This window comes from Pangasianodon hypophthalmus, chromosome 26 (genome assembly GCF_027358585.1).
Source record: "Pangasianodon hypophthalmus isolate fPanHyp1 chromosome 26, fPanHyp1.pri, whole genome shotgun sequence".
In the NCBI taxonomy this organism is placed as follows: Eukaryota; Metazoa; Chordata; class Actinopteri; order Siluriformes; family Pangasiidae; genus Pangasianodon; species Pangasianodon hypophthalmus.
The window spans coordinates 19,152,971-19,169,001 of NC_069735.1; the positions used below are offsets into that span (position 1 = coordinate 19,152,971).

At 41.4% G+C, this 16,031-nt stretch overlaps 1 protein-coding gene across 1 annotated transcript; it reads left to right on the top strand.

Moving 5' to 3' along the window:
* Positions 1 to 2,155: 2,155 nt before the first annotated feature.
* Positions 2,156 to 14,829, top strand: parn (poly(A)-specific ribonuclease (deadenylation nuclease)). Its single transcript, XM_034300354.2, has 26 exons — positions 2,156 to 2,243; positions 2,373 to 2,450; positions 6,469 to 6,548; positions 6,832 to 6,899; positions 7,032 to 7,113; positions 7,243 to 7,303; positions 7,468 to 7,633; positions 7,852 to 7,914; positions 8,428 to 8,466; positions 8,992 to 9,034; positions 9,226 to 9,306; positions 9,428 to 9,484; positions 9,584 to 9,661; positions 9,909 to 9,952; positions 10,313 to 10,355; positions 10,442 to 10,517; positions 11,069 to 11,179; positions 11,285 to 11,354; positions 11,478 to 11,533; positions 11,693 to 11,779; positions 12,792 to 12,866; positions 12,996 to 13,164; positions 13,264 to 13,382; positions 13,471 to 13,543; positions 13,669 to 13,760; positions 13,935 to 14,829. The coding sequence occupies exons 1-26, from the start codon at positions 2,225 to 2,227 to the stop codon at positions 13,982 to 13,984; spliced, it is 1,980 nt and encodes a 659-aa protein (XP_034156245.2). The 5' UTR covers positions 2,156 to 2,224; the 3' UTR covers positions 13,985 to 14,829.
* The last annotated feature ends 1,202 nt before the right edge of the window (positions 14,830 to 16,031 follow it).

Sequence of the window (16,031 nt, forward strand, 5' to 3'; positions counted from 1 at the left end):
ACCGTGGCATGGTTATTGGTCACAGATGGGCTGGTTTGAGTTTTTCAGAAACTGCTGATCTCCTGGGATTTTGACACACAGCAGTCTCTAGAGTTTATACAGAATGGTGCGAAAAACAAAAACCATCCTGTGTATGGAGGATCTGTAGCTGAAACACCTTGTTGATAAGAGAGGGTCAGAGGAAAATGGCTAGGTTTGAGCTACCAGGAAGGATATAGTAACTCATATAATCACTCTTTACAACTGTGGTGAGCAGAAAAGCATCTCAGCATGCACAAAACACCAAACCTTGAGGTAGATGAGCTACAACAGCAGAAGACCACATCAGGTTCCTCTCCTGTCAGCCAAGAACAGGAATCCGAGGCTATCATGGGCACAGACTCACCCAAACTGGACAGCTGAAGATTAGAAATAAAAATCTCCTGGTCTTTTTCCAGTCTTCTGCTGTCCAGCTGATCTGTTTAAATGTACATCATCACACTAATCAGGCTTATGAAACAAATCTGTACCTGAGGAATGGGAAGTAATCTAGTACTAAGTACTTTATGCCATCGGGAATTTACCTGCAGACTATTGTTGTCATTTTATTTCTGCATTTTTTAAATTATCAGTTAAGTCCGTTTTTATAAATGTAGCCTTTTACACCAGCTACATGCATCATGAAGGACAGGGTTTGGTTTTTTACGCTCATAATATACTCTTTGCTTTTGTACAGTATTCAGTCAGTCTGGGCAACATAAACCGGTCTGGTTTTTAAGATTCTGTTAATATTAATCTGTTTATTATCATGCAGACCAAACCATATTTTTTTTAGAAAATGCTTGTCTGAGGTTTGAAATGGAAGTTCAGCCTGATCTATGAAATGTCTATCAAAATGTACGGATAACTTGATAACTTGATAGCTTCTCCTCCTCCATCCACACACACACACACACACCTTATGAGTGTTTATGGCTTTTGTTTCCTCCAGGTCTGAGATGTTGAACATGGACAGATGGTTCCTGGTTACACCGTGCTGGAAGATGGAGGATCACAGGGCAGGTGGAGCTGCGGGATAGCTTCTCCTCCTCCATCCACACACACACTCCTCTATCATGCTGCAGAAGAGCTCTGCTTCAACTTGCTGTCTTTAGTTTTATTAGTTTGATTTTATTCCTCTGAGGCACTTTTTACTAAAACAAAACCATTTAGCAGTTACAGTCAGAAGATTTAAGCCTTTCCAGCTCATGACAACTTATAATTAACTCCTTAATGAACCTCATAAAGCTCTCCTTTACAAACTCTTTCCATTTCAGTAAACATAAACTTGACACCACGCAGATACACACCTTCTTACTCCATTTAAACACTGTGCAATGGCGCCACCTACAGTACCGGAGTGGTTACGTCACACTGTTACCGGAAGTGAACTCATTTCAGTCATAAGCACATTATTGATTATTTTTATGTCGTTAATGAACACAATGCAGACTGTAGAGCTGATTAATTTTATTCATTTATAATTTTATTGATTGATTTTCTGTTATAAGATTATGTAGTAATTGTTATTGTTTGTGTATTGCATAGAGAAAAATTACTACCACTTCTTTTACAAACTACTACTGTTATTATTATTATTATTATTATTATTGTTATTATTATTATTATTATTATATTTAGCAGTAGTAGAAGGATGATGTTGGTTAAATTGAAATTCTGTGATATTGGATGGATGACTGCACCCTGGACGAGAAAACAGACATACAAAAGAAAAATATAAAATAAAAATGAATATCATGAATGACAATTATATATAAAATAAAATACTTGTACGCAAAATTGTAATAAGACTTCAAAGTACAAAATAAAACAGCATTGTGTCAAATAATAAAGAAGAAAAGAGAAAAGAAGATAAAAGAAAAGAGAAGAAAAGAAAAGAAGTAAAAAAGAAAACAAAATTAAAGAAAAAAGAAAGAAAAGAAAAGTAAAGAAAAAAGGAAGAAAGAAAGAAAGCAAAATAAAGAAAATAAATTAATAAAGAAAGAAAAATAAAAGAAGAGAAAATAAATAAAAAAGAAAGAACGAAGAGAAGAGAAGAGAAGAGAAGAGAAGAGAAAGGAAGGACAGCAGTGGGTGCGTTTCTCCGCCGAGCCTGCAGGGGGCGGAAGTGTTGCGGTGTGAGCCGGAAGTGACGGAGGTGAGGGGTTAAAGCGGCAGAGAGCGGCTGTGTTCTCACACTGCAGTGATGGAGGTAACACGGCAAAGTAAGACTGCTCTCTGTTTTTCCTGCTGCGCTGTAACGTGTTTGAGCTGCTGTTACTGAGTCTCTCTACTTTCTCTCTCTCCCTCTCTCTCTCTCTCTCTCTCTCTCTCTCTCTCTCTCTCCCCGGCAGGTTTTAAAGACACCCTGAGCATTATTCACAGCGCTGTGGAGGAGGCCGACTTCCTGGCCATCGATGGAGAATTTTCAGGTTTCTTATTGTCCATGTTTCCAGCTGTGTGTGTTTAACTCTTTCATCACAGTAATATGCAGCTCGGTGTTTAACTCTGATATCCGGCCTAAAGCTGCAGGGGTTACAGTGTTTACAGTGTTTACAGTGTTTATAGTGTGTTTAGTGTGTTTATAGTGTGTTTAGTGTTTATAGTGTGTTTAGTGTTTATAGTGTTTATAGTGTGTTTAGTGTTTACAGTGTTTACAGTGTTTATAGTGTGTTTACAGTGTTTACAGTGTTTACAGTGTTTATAGTGTGTTTAGTGTTTATAGTGTGTTTAGTGTTTATAGTGTGTTTAGTGTTTATAGTGTGTTTAGTGTTTATAGTGTTTACAGTGTTTACAGGGTTTAGTGTTTACAGGGTTTAGTGTTTACAGGGTTTAGTGTTTACAGGGTTTATAGTGTGTTTAGTGTTTACAGGGTTTATAGTGTGTTTAGTGTTTACAGGGTTTATAGTGTGTTTAGTGTTTACAGGGTTTATAGTGTTTATAGTGTTTACAGGGTTTACGGTGGTTACAGGGTTTATAGTGGTTACGGTGTTTACAGGGTTTATGTGTTTACAGGGTTTACAGTGTTTAGTGTTTACGGTGTTTACAGGGTTTATAGTGTTTACAGGGTTTATAGTGTTTACAGGGTTTATAGTGTGTTTAGTGTTTACAGGGTTTACGGTGTTTACAGGGTTTATAGTGTGTTTAGTGTTTACAGGGTTTACAGGGTTTTTAGTGTTTACAGGGTTTTTAGTGTTTACAGGGTTTTTAGTGTTTACAGGGTTTTTAGTGTTTACAGGGTTTTTAGTGTTTACAGGGTTTTTAGTGTGTTTAGTGTTTACAGGGTTTATGGTGTTTACAGGGTTTATGGTGTTTACAGGGTTTATGGTGTTTACAGGGTTTATGGTGTTTACAGGGTTTATGGTGTTTACAGGGTTTATGGTGTTTATAGTGTTTACAGGGTTTATAGTGTTTATAGGGTTTATAGTGTTTACAGGGTTTACAGGGTGTTTAGTGTTTACAGGGTGTTTACAGGGTTTATGGTGTTTATAGGGTTTATAGTGTGTTTAGGGTTTATAGTGTGTTTAGGGTTTATAGTGTTCACAGGGTTTATAGTGTTTATAGTGTTTACAGGGTGTTTAGTGTTTACAGGATTTATGGTGTTTATGGTGTTTACAGGGTTTATGGTGTTTACAGGGTTTATAGTGTGTTTAGTGTTTACAGGGTGTTTAGTGTTTACAGGGTTTATAGTGTGTTTAGTGTGTTTAGTGTTTACAGGGTTTATAGTGTTTTTAGTGTTTACAGGGTTTTTAGTGTTTACAGGGTGTTTAGTGTTTACAGGGTTTATAGTGTGTTTAGTGTTTACAGGGTGTTTAGTGTTTACGGGTGTTTAGTGTTTACGGGTGTTTAGTGTTTACAGGGTTTACGGTGTTTACAGGGTTTACGGTGTTTACAGGGTTTACGGTGTTTACAGGGTTTACGGTGTTTACAGGGTTTATAGTGTTTATAGGGTTTACAGGGTTTATAGTGTTTATAGTGTTTACAGGGTTTATAGTGTTTATAGTGTTTACAGGGTTTATAGTGTTTATAGTGTTTATAGTGTTTATAGTGTTTATAGTGTTTATAGTGTTTACAGGGTTTATAGTGTTTATAGTGTTTACAGGGTTTATAGTGTTTATGGTGTTTACAGGGTTTATGGTGTTTACAGGGTTTATAGTGTTTATAGTGTTTACAGGGTTTACAGGGTGTTTAGTGTTTACAGGGTGTTTAGTGTTTACAGGGTGTTTATAGTGTGTTTAGGGTTTATAGTGTGTTTAGGGTTTATAGTGTTTACAGGGTTTATAGTGTTTATAGTGTTTACAGGGTTTACAGGGTGTTTAGTGTTTACAGGGTGTTTATAGTGTGTTTAGGGTTTATAGTGTGTTTAGGGTTTATAGTGTGTTTAGGGTTTATAGTGTGTTTAGGGTTTATAGTGTTTACAGGGTTTATAGTGTTTACAGGGTTTATAGTGTGTTTAGGGTTTACAGGGTTTATAGTGTGTTTAGTGTTTACAGGGTTTATAGTGTGTTTAGTGTTTACAGGGTTTATAGTGTTTATAGTGTTTATAGTGTTTACAGGGTTTATAGTGTTTATAGTGTTTACAGGGTGTTTAGTGTTTACAGGATTTATGGTGTTTATGGTGTTTACAGGGTTTACAGGGTTTATGGTGTTTACATGGTTTATGGTGTTTACATGGTTTATGGTGTTTACAGGGTTTATGGTGTTTACAGGGTTTATAGTGTGTTTAGTGTTTACAGGGTTTATAGTGTTTACAGGGTTTATAGTGTTTATAGTGTTTACAGGGTGTTTAGTGTTTACAGGATTTATGGTGTTTATGGTGTTTACAGGGTTTACAGGGTTTATGGTGTTTACATGGTTTATGGTGTTTACATGGTTTATGGTGTTTACATGGTTTATGGTGTTTACATGGTTTATGGTGTTTACAGGGTTTATAGTGTGTTTAGTGTTTACAGGGTTTATAGTGTTTACAGGGTTTATAGTGTTTACAGGGTTTATAGTGTTTACAGGGTTTATAGTGTTTACAGGGTTTATAGTGTTTATAGTGTTTATAGTGTTTACAGGGTTTATAGTGTTTACAGGGTTTATAGTGTTTATGGTGTTTACAGGGTTTATGGTGTTTACAGGGTTTATAGTGTTTACAGGGTTTACAGGGTGTTTAGTGTTTACAGGGTGTTTAGTGTTTATGGTGTTTATAGTGTGTTTAGGGTTTATAGTGTGTTTAGGGTTTATAGTGTGTTTAGGGTTTATAGTGTTTACAGGGTTTATAGTGTGTTTAGTGTTTACAGGGTTTATAGTGTTTACAGGGTGTTTAGTGTTTACAGGGTGTTTAGTGTTTACAGGGTTTACAGGGTGTTTAGGGGTTACAGGGTGTTTAGGGTTTACAGGGTTTACAGGGTGTTTAGTGTTTACAGGGTTTACAGGGTGTTTAGGGTTTACAGGGTGTTTAGGGTTTACAGGGTGTTTAGGGTTTACAGGGTTTACAGGGTGTTTAGGGTTTACAGGGTGTTTAGTGTTTACAGGGTTTACAGGGTGTTTAGTGTTTACAGGGTTTATAGTGTGTTTAGTGTTTACAGGGTTTATAGTGTTTACAGGGTTTATAGTGTTTACAGGGTGTTTAGTGTTTACAGGGCGTTTAGTGTTTACAGGGCGTTTAGTGTTTACAGGGCGTTTAGTGTTTACAGGGTGTTTAGTGTTTACAGGGTTTACAGGGTGTTTAGTGTTTACAGGGTTTACAGGGTGTTTAGTGTTTACAGGGTTTACAGGGTGTTTAGTGTTTACAGTGTTTACAGGGTGTTTACAGGGTTTATAGGGTTTACAGGGTTTATAGGGTTTACAGGGTTTATAGGGTTTACAGGGTTTATAGGGTTTACAGGGTTTATAGTGTTTACAGTATCTGAGCTGTATCTCTGGCAGCTTTGTGATCTTCAGCTATCAGGATGGTTAAATAAATGCTGAACCGGTGCATGAACTTAAGCTGAACCTGCTGGTTGCCATGGTAACTGTCCGCTGACCCTGTTACCCCTAGCAGCATGCACACTGTTATCATGGTTGTGTTTGTTTTACTGTTATCATGGTTGTGTTTGATGATGGTGTGTGTGCGTGTGCGTGTTGTGATGGTGTGTGTGTTGTATGATGATGGTGGTGCATGTGTGTGCGTGTTGTATGATGATGGTGGTGTATGTGTGTGCGTGTTGTATGATGATGGTGGTGTATGTGTGTGCGTGTTGTATGATGATGGTGGTGTATGTGTGTGCGTGTTGTATGATGATGGTGGTGTATGTGTGTGTGTGTTGTATGATGATGGTGGTGTATGTGTGTGTGTGTTGTATGATGATGATGGTGTGTGTGTTGTATGATGATGATGGTGTGTGTGTTGTATGATGATGGTGTGTTGTGTTGTGTTGCGCTGCTGGTTTATTAAAATGAATTTGTTGCGGTGTGTGTGATGAGGTCTGAGTGACGGGCCGGCTGTGAGCATGCTGACCAACGGCATGGACACGCCAGAGGAGCGCTACAGCAAACTCCGGAAGGTGAGACTGCAGATCACCGAGCGTCTGATTATAACGCCTTTTACACCCCAGCGCGGGAGAATTCCGGCTCCTGATTGGTCAGAAGGGGTTGATTCATTTTCTATAACAGCAGCTCTGGCAGTAGTGCAGCTGCACATCACAGGTTTATATTAAAGAGTAATTGTTTCTATGGTAACGGCTCATTCACTGGGTAACAGTACCTCCACCTGCTAATACGAGGACTGGAACTGTTTTACGAGTCTTGTTATGGAAGTGTGTGTGTGTGTGTGTGTGTTTCCTGCAGCACTCGATGGACTTCCTGCTCTTTCAGTTCGGCCTCTGCGCCTTCAGATACGACCAATCACAGTCCAAGTGAGTCGTCCTGGCCACGCCCCCACTTTAACAACCACTGCCTGTTTTATGTTTAATATATACATGTGTGTACACTACACTGATGTGTGTGTGTGTGTGTGTGTGTGTGTGTGTGTGTTCTCTCTTTCACAGGTACTTCACAAAAGCTTTTAACTTTTACATTTTCCCCAAACCGTTCAGCAGAGCATCACCCGATATCAAATTCATGTGTCAGGTAAGAGTGTGTGAGTGTGTGTCCTGTTCATATCTACTGATTCAAACATAAGCTGCATCCACTGTCTCTGTCTCTCTCTCTCTGTCTCTCTCTCTCTCTCTCTCTCTCTCTCTCTCTCTCTTGTTCCAGAGCTCCAGTATCGACTTCCTGGCCAGTCAGGGGTTCGACTTCAACAAGGTGTTCCGTAACGGTGAATTGTCCTGTTTCACACCACACACTGCTAACATCGCTAGCATGTAATGTAAAGTTAGCGCTGCCAGTTTAGCACTGAGCAGACTACACACCGGACCGATCACACACTCCGCTCAGTAATGAGCATGACTGACCCGTCACTCGTGTACCTCGCTGCTGTAGGGATCCCGTACCTGAACCAGGGGGAGGAGTCTCAGCTGAGGGAGCAGTATGAGGAGAGGCGGAACCAAAGCAATGGGGTGGGGACTCCCTCCTACATCTCACCCACTTCCTGTAAGGGACCGATGAACGTTCCTGAGGAGCACAAGGACTTCATCAACAGAGTCGTGTGAGTCTCTCTCTCTCTCTCTCACACACACACACACACACACACACACACACACACACACACACACACACACACACATGTGTGGCTCCACCCCTAACCCGCATTACTTCCTGTTGGACCTCATTTTGCTGCGTCACCATGGAGATGATCAGAGGAGTGTGTGTGTGTGTGTGTGTGTGTGTGTGTGTGTGTGTGTGTGTGTGTGTGTGTGTTCACAGAGAGAAAGTGGAAGCGCTTCTGAACAACTCTGAGAAGACGGTGGACTTGGAGCCGTGCTCTGGGTGAGACTAACTTCTTGCTAGACAGTAATGACACACACACACACACACACACACACACACACGTGTACTGTTCCTCCTACAGTGTGACATTATACTATTATTTGGCTGTTAATATGATGTGGTTAGTCGGTTGTTAGCCGGTAGCTCTGATACACACTACGGTGTTTAATTATCTCAGCGTATACAGTGTTGTATTTTAGTATCTTATTTTTTAAGTCACGTCTCCGTCCTGCGGTCAGTTTACATCACAGTGGATTCACTGAACCATCCGTCAGGAGCCTCACACTGCTGTACTGCTACAGTGTCTTTAACCTGTTTACTTTCACTTTCACTTTATCCTTACACCGCTTTACTGAGTCAGTAAATATACAGGGTACTGACCCTCTCTCTGTCTCTCTCTCTGTCTCTCTCTCTCTCTGAATCTCATTTTCTCTCTCGCTCTCTCTCTCTCTCTCTCTCTCACACACATACACACACACACACACACACACACACACACTGTCTCTCTCTCAGGTTTCAGAGGAAGCTCATCTACCAGACCCTCAACTGGAAGTGAGTGACTCACACTGTGAGACTAGATGTTGTACAAATGGTCTTTATATTCATATATATAACATAATATTGTGTTATATATTTAAAAAAATAAATATATGTGTGTGTGTGTGTGTGTGTGTATGTATATATATATATATATATATATATATATATATATATATATATATATATATATATATATCTCACACACACACTTATTTATTTATTTTTTTAAATAAGCTTTAAAGGATTTTTATTGTTTGGATTTTTTTAATAGATTTTTAATCTTTTGTACCTCTTTTTTTTTTTTTTTTTTTTTTTTTTTTTAAGGGGTTGAAAATACAGGTTCTTCATAATGTTTTATAATATCAGCTTTTTAAATCAGAATCAGCTTTTTAATTGGCTGTTTTTAAGATGATTGTTTGATAATTCGGTTTTCATACAGTAATTGTTTTTAGTAGTTTTTTTTCCCAGTGTGTTTATAGAATTTTTACATAATTTTTTAATATGAGTGTGTATATGAAATGAATTCATGTCCTGCAGGTTTCCCAAAGGACTTCATATTGAAACTGTGGAGAATGACAAGGTGAGTAACACCTTTTTTGCTACCCATAATGCACTTCTGCTTGTGTTATTTTGTAATTAGACACCACCATACAAGTGTGAGGGTTTGGAGTGGAACGTGTAGTGTTTGTGTTGTGGTGTGGATGAATAAATCACCAGGCTGTCAGACAGGGAACTTCTGAAAATGTCCTCAAACTACATGTTGTGTTACAGAAGGAACGTTTCATCCAGATCAGTAAGGTGGATGAAGAGGAGAGGAAGAGGATTGAGCAGCAGAAACACGAACGAGAGCAGGTGATCTCTGACCTCACAGCCCCATTATTCACCTATTTATCTATTAAATAGTAGTGATTTATGTATTAACCTCTCTCCTGTGTGTGTGTGTGTGTGTGTGTGTGTGTGTGTGTGTGTACAGGAGGAACTGAACGATGCAGTCGGCTTCTCCAGAGTCATACACGCCATTTCTAAATCTGTGAGTTTCGCTTTTAATGACGTTAGCGAGACAGATCACATTGTGAAATTAAAAAGTGCCTCTAAATCAAGTGTGTTTAATTGTTTATCCCTTTCTCAGGGTAAACTGGTGGTTGGTCACAACATGCTGCTAGACGTCATGCACACCATCCACCAGTTCTACTGCCCCCTGCCTGAGGTGACGTAACATGCTCTCTGTCTGTCTGTGGGTTCAGAGCTAGTTTAGTGTGATGCTAGTCAGAGGAGAGGATGGTGGAATTGTTGTGTGTATGTGGGGAGGGTATGTAGGGCACTAGATTGAGTCAGGAGGAGGGCGAGGTGCCGATTTCAGGTGTGTTAGAATGTTTCCAGCCAACAGTTATATTTATTTCAGCACGACATTTAGTATGGTTTGTCTTATGAACTTTTAAAATACGTGTTTGCAGGAGTTGGACGACTTCAAAGAGGTTACAATGTGTGTGTTTCCCAGGTAAGTATTTGTGTACTTCTGCTGATTTCAGTCTGATAATACTGTTGATTTAAATTTAACACTTGAGTCCTCTAACTAGCAACCTGTGGCCCTGTGGCCCCAACATAGTGCACTGTTTAACCACTCAAGCACCTTGCAGTTCCCCAGACCTGAAGTGGCACGGGTGCCTCTTAGACCTAAACCTCACTCTCTCTACCACCCCATTTCCCTTCACTCAAGTCAGAACACTGCAGGTGCCAGCACTAGTGCCCTATAGTTATCCTGCCTTGAAGTAGCACCCTGCAGTTCCCTAAATCCAATCCAATGCACCACACAGGACAAACCTCACTCAGTGGCCTAAACTGTAACTTTCTGCTTCAGACTTTTGGACACGAAGCTGATGGCATCGACACAGCCTTTCAAGGTATGATGGAAATGGAAGGGCTTAATCAAAGTGACATACGAATTGTGTGTTTTAATCTTTGTATTGACTGCGTGTTTGTGTGGCAGGAGCTGATTACAAACACGTCTCTGGCAGAGCTGGAGAAGCAGCTAAAGGAGAAACCTTTCAAAGCGCCCAGAGTCGGTCAGTAACACACACTGCCTTGTAAAGGATTCAGGCCTTGGGATGGGGCTTGGTATAAGGTTCTGGGTTTCAGGAAGGTGTGGCTTTTGTAGAAGGGTCTGGGTTTGAGCTTTGTAGAAGGTTCTGGGTCTGGGATGGAGCTTTTGTAGAAAGGTTCTGGGTCTGGGGTGGGGATTTTGTAGAAAGGTTCTGGGTCTGGGGTGGGGATTTTGTAGAAAGGTTCTGGGTCTGGGGTGGGGATTTTGTAGAAAGGTTCTGGGTCTGGGGTGGGGATTTTGTAGAAAGGTTCTGGGTCTGGGGTGGGGATTTTGTAGAAAGGTTCTGGGTCTGGGGTGGGGCTTTTGTAGAAAGGTTCTGGGTCTGGGGTGGGGCTTTTGTAGAAAGGTCTGAGTTTCAGGAAGGTGGGGCTTTGTGGAAGGATTAGGGTTTGAGCTTTGTAGAAGGTGTTGGGTCTGGTGATGGGTGGTGGGGCTTTAAGGTTGTTTTAATTTTGGGATGTCTTGGGGTTGCTAAACAGAGAGGTGTGTGTGTGTGTGTGTGTGTGTGTGTAGAATGTTCTGAGGGATTTCAGAGTTATGACACTGCATCTGAGCAACTGCATGAAGCTGGCTATGATGCTTACATCACTGGACTCTGCTTCATCTCCATGGCCAACTACCTAGGTGTGTGTGTGTGTGTGTGTGTGTGTGTGTGTGTGTGGTACATATATTAATTCTATTACTCTGAATACTGGTGTTTTTATACAACATGTGTGTTCCTGTTCCTAGGTTCATTCCTCACACCTCCGAGAGCTCACATCTCCGCTCGCTCTAAACTCATTGAGCCCTTTTACAACAAGTAAGGATTCTCTCTCTCTCTCTCTCTCTCTCTCTCTCTCTATCTATCTATCTATCTCTCTTTCTTTCTCTCTCTCTCTCTCTCTCTCTATGAGGTAATATGTTAACCGTGTGTGTGTTGCAGGTTGTTCCTTATGCGGGTGGCTGATATTCCTTACCTGAACATTAGTGGACCAGACTGTAAGTCAGAAGCAGAACTCTCTCTCTCTCTCTCTCTCTCTCTCTCTCTGTGTGTGTGTGTGTGTGTGTGTGTGTGTGTGTGTGTGTGTGTGTGTGTGTGTGTGTGTGTGTGTGTGTGTGTGTGAGAGAGTGATGATGTAACACTTGGTTGTGTTTCAGTGCAGCCGAAGAGGGACAACGTTCTGTACGTCACCTTCCCTAAAGAGTGGAAAACCAGTGACTTGTACCAGCTGTTCAGCGCCTTCGGTAACACTCTTCTTCTAACTGCAAGTTACACATCCATCCATCCATCCATCCACCTAGCCTCTGTCTTTCTCTATCATTTATCCATTTACAAATCCATCCATTCATCAGTTCCTCCATCCATTTACCCACCTACCCCTAAATACTTCTACTCGTCTACTCCTTCGTCAATCTACCCATCTGTGCACCCAGTTGCTGAGCCACTCCTCTATCCATCTACCCATCTATCTACTCGCTTGTCCATCCAGCCAGCCATCCATCCACCCTTCTATCCATATACCTGACCATCCATGTCCTCCATTCTTCCCATCTATCCAGCTACACTCCATCAACCAACCCACTTCTTCATCCACCCCTCCACCCCTCCATCCATCTACCAACATACCTTCATCCATCCACTCCTCCATCCGTCTACTCACATACCTACCCCTGATCCATATACTTTCCCAGCCCTTCCCACCTTTCCATCTACCATCTCCTCCATCCACCCAGTTGCCTACTCACCCCTGCACCTACCCATCCACCCCTGCATCCATCTACCACTCTGTCCACCAACATACCAATCCATCCATCCCTCCATTCACCCATCCATCCAAATGATCACCTATCCTTCCATCCTGCTATCCACCCACCTACCCCTTTGTTCATCTACTTCCCTACCCCTCTCCTCATCCATCTATCCAGTCCTCCATCCAACCATCTAACACTCCATCCATTTACCATTCAATCGACCCACATACCCCACCTTCCAGCCATCACTCCATCCACCCAGTTATCTACCCCTACCTCTTTTTTATCAGAAAAATGGATGTTTAAATTGCAAGCACAGGAAACATTACACCTGAAACTGAACATGTGCAAACATGTAAAACCAAATGATGCCACTAGCCTGCGGAGGGCGCTGTGGTGTAAATCAGTCTCTCTGCCCCCTGACTCTGACTTCCTGAAGAAGTGTGGCTCTGTAACACGTTGCAGTAATGTTTATATCTGATATCTACTCTGCTGTAACCTTCAGGAAACATCCAGGTGTCTTGGGTGGATGATACGTCGGCGTTCGTGTCTCTCAGCCAGCTGGAGCAGGTGCAGATCGGTACGATCATTTCAGCATCTGTACTGTGGCTTTAATTTATGGAGAAATAAATAAATTGAACCTCTTTGCTTGAGCATAAGTCACGATGATGATGATGATGATGGTGATGGTGTTGCTGCTTGTCATTAGCGGTGAACACGAGTCAGTACGCAGAGAGTTACCGCATCCAGACGTACGCAGAGTACATGCAGTCCAAACAGAAGAACACGCACACGCACAGGAAGTGGGGGGAAGATGGGTGGGCGGAGCCTCCCTACCGTGCTGTTGCCATGACTGCAGCTTCTGCAGTACATGACAGGTATGTGATATTATTAATATTATTGTGTAATTGTATTTTTACAGTACTGTGAATTTTAATTCCTGTACATTTAATAAAAATGATGTGGAATGTGTGTAGGTGTACTCTGAGAGGGAAAAGGAGCATCAGCCCCACTCAGGACAATCAGAACTCCGACTTCAGCGCCGCCGATAGCAACTGGAGTAACTACGGCAATGCAAAGAGGATAAAAAAAGATGGTATTGTGTTATTTTATTGATTTACATTACATGTGTGTTTTAAAAGTCAGTTGAATATGTATTTAACGTTTGTTGTGGGTTTGTTCAGGTGCTGTGAGTGCTGACTCATCATTCTCCGACGCCGCAGACTCCAAGACGTCAGACGATTGGCTCAGGACTACGTAAGTGTCGCGCTCCCGGTGCTTCCCCATCCGGCTGCTTTAACACGTTTGTGATTTATCCATATTTATATAGCGCATATATATAAGGTTTACTTGTGTGTGTGTGTGTGTGTGTGTGTGTTTAGGCCTGAAGGGGGCGGGGCTTCTACAAGCCCAGAAAAGGAAGGAGCCGAGTCGGACGACACATGGCCTCAGTCCTCAGCCAATCAGAATCAGGGTACGAAATGACTCGCAAAGGAAGGGAATGTAAAATGGCTCTCCATTCCTAAACAATTTAATTAATAAATTTAATCGTAAATAATTTTATTGTGATTTTATCAATAGATTAATGATTTGAGAGAGGATTTACTTTTTTTTTTTTTCTTCTTTCACATCTCTGTTCCTTGATCAGGGTCTCGGGCCACATCATCCGGTTTGTTTGACGTCCCTCAAGTTTGGTAGCGACAACCAATCAGAGGTCTTCATCTGAAAACGTGGCTGATTGATCAGCCAATCAGGGGCCTCCACTTGAGAGAACACAGCTACCCAACAGCCAGTCAGAAGAGGCTTCCACTCATACTGTCTCTTTGGATTGGCTGTTAGGAGGGACCACTCGCTCAACAGCCAATACGCAGAGAGTTTCCGAGACCACTCTCGTACAAGAGCCAATCAGAAGCCTCCATCTAAAAATGCAGCTACTTAACAGCCAATCAGCAGAGAGGCTGTTGGATCACGCGGTTTAACACATGACCTGAAGCCATAAACATTCTTGTGGTATCTCGCACACATACACACGCGTACACATCGTTTACACTGTAATAGCACTCTGTGTGTGTGTGTGTGTGTGTGTGTGTGTGTGTGTGTGTGAGATGTGGCTGATCCTAGAACAGGTGTAGATTAAAAATGTGATGATCAGCTATTTTTAAACACTGTATGGATGTTTGTTTTGTCAGATATTTTTTTTTAAGTGCGCGTGTGTGTGTGTGTTTTTCTCCTGTAGGCTAATTAACCCCGCCCCCTACCCCTCCTTCTCCCCCCCCCCCCCTTCTTTTTTTTTAGCGAACACGCCCCCTTCGAGCAGCTCTATTTATTCCCTCTGTGAGACCGCATGTTGTTGTCGGGATGCTGTGTTTTTGTACGTGTAGCGTGTTTGCGTTCTTGTCTCTCGTCTCACAGCAGCCGCAGGAATGCGAGGGAAAAAGTCCATAACGATGTTTCTCAGAACAAGGTCATGCCATTTTGTTTTCTTTTGTATGATGACGTCCTCTTTCTGAGAGGAGAAAAGAATTAAAGAATGTTTCTTAGTACATACATGTGTGATTATTACTGTCTTCATTAAAAAGGGGCGGAGCTTCTGTAAGGGAAAACGGTCACTGTTGAAAGATCCTGTATCGGCTCCACCCTCAGTCACAAAGCTAAGATCAGTGTAATGTTGCTTCAACAGTTTGTTTGTTTATTTGTTTTTGTTTGTCTGGGTGGGAGACTAACTTAGTGAGCAGGATGATAACATTAGCTTTAGCATGAACCTCTTACTTTTACACAACAATCATGTTTATCAAGCGTTAAATGTAATCAACTCCATAACTCTGTGCCTTCTAACAAATTTGTTTGCACTTTTTTTTTGGCATCTGAACTTTTTATTTAAACTAACTTAAACATAAAAAACTTTACGAACTGCTTCTATATCATGTAGTTCTGTCAGTCCGTGGCTCTGATCCCTCCACCTAGCTCCGCCCCTTACATTTTTTCAGAGCTTTCAACTGTCCCCGCCCCCCTCAGCTCACCCAAATCTCCACCTGGCCCCGCCCCCTCGACTCACTAGCGCTTCCACCTGGCCCCACCCCCTCGGCTCACTAGCGCTTCCACCTGGCCCCGCCCCCTCGGCTCACTAGCGCTTCCACCTGGCCCCGCCCCTGCCGCTGTGAAACTGCTCAAGAATCGTATCCTAACGAATCGGCTTCTCCATGAATTGTCCCTCATTGTGTGCTGTATCTTCTCAGAAGCAGCCTGAACTTCAGAAAATAAATCCCAATCATCACCAAACCCCCGAGAATGAGCTGCACTCAGACACTTTTTTTTTTTTTTTTTTTTTTTTTAATTAATATAAAATACTTGTACAGTACAGAGGAATAAATCAGTTGTGTAAAAACATTAGAAAGGTCATTAAAAATTCACGTTTCAATTTTCACACAGCTATTATAAAACTACAACACTTTCTCTTTAAAAAAATCTCTTTAAACATTATTTTGTGTTCAGTCTAAAGTCTCTTTACAGGCTGTACCTGGTGTGTGTGTGTGTGTGTGTGTGTGTGTGTGTGTGTGTGTGTGACAAATGTTGGACTTTGTTTTAATGAAGTCTTCAGTTAAACGTGTTTGTGTGTAAATTGTATAAATGAAGTTGTAAATGCGTTGAATCGCTTCCGTCAGAAACAGAACTACTTTTTCAGAGGGAAGAATCTGTGTGTGGTGCATGGATACACAACTACTTTATATATATATACACACACACA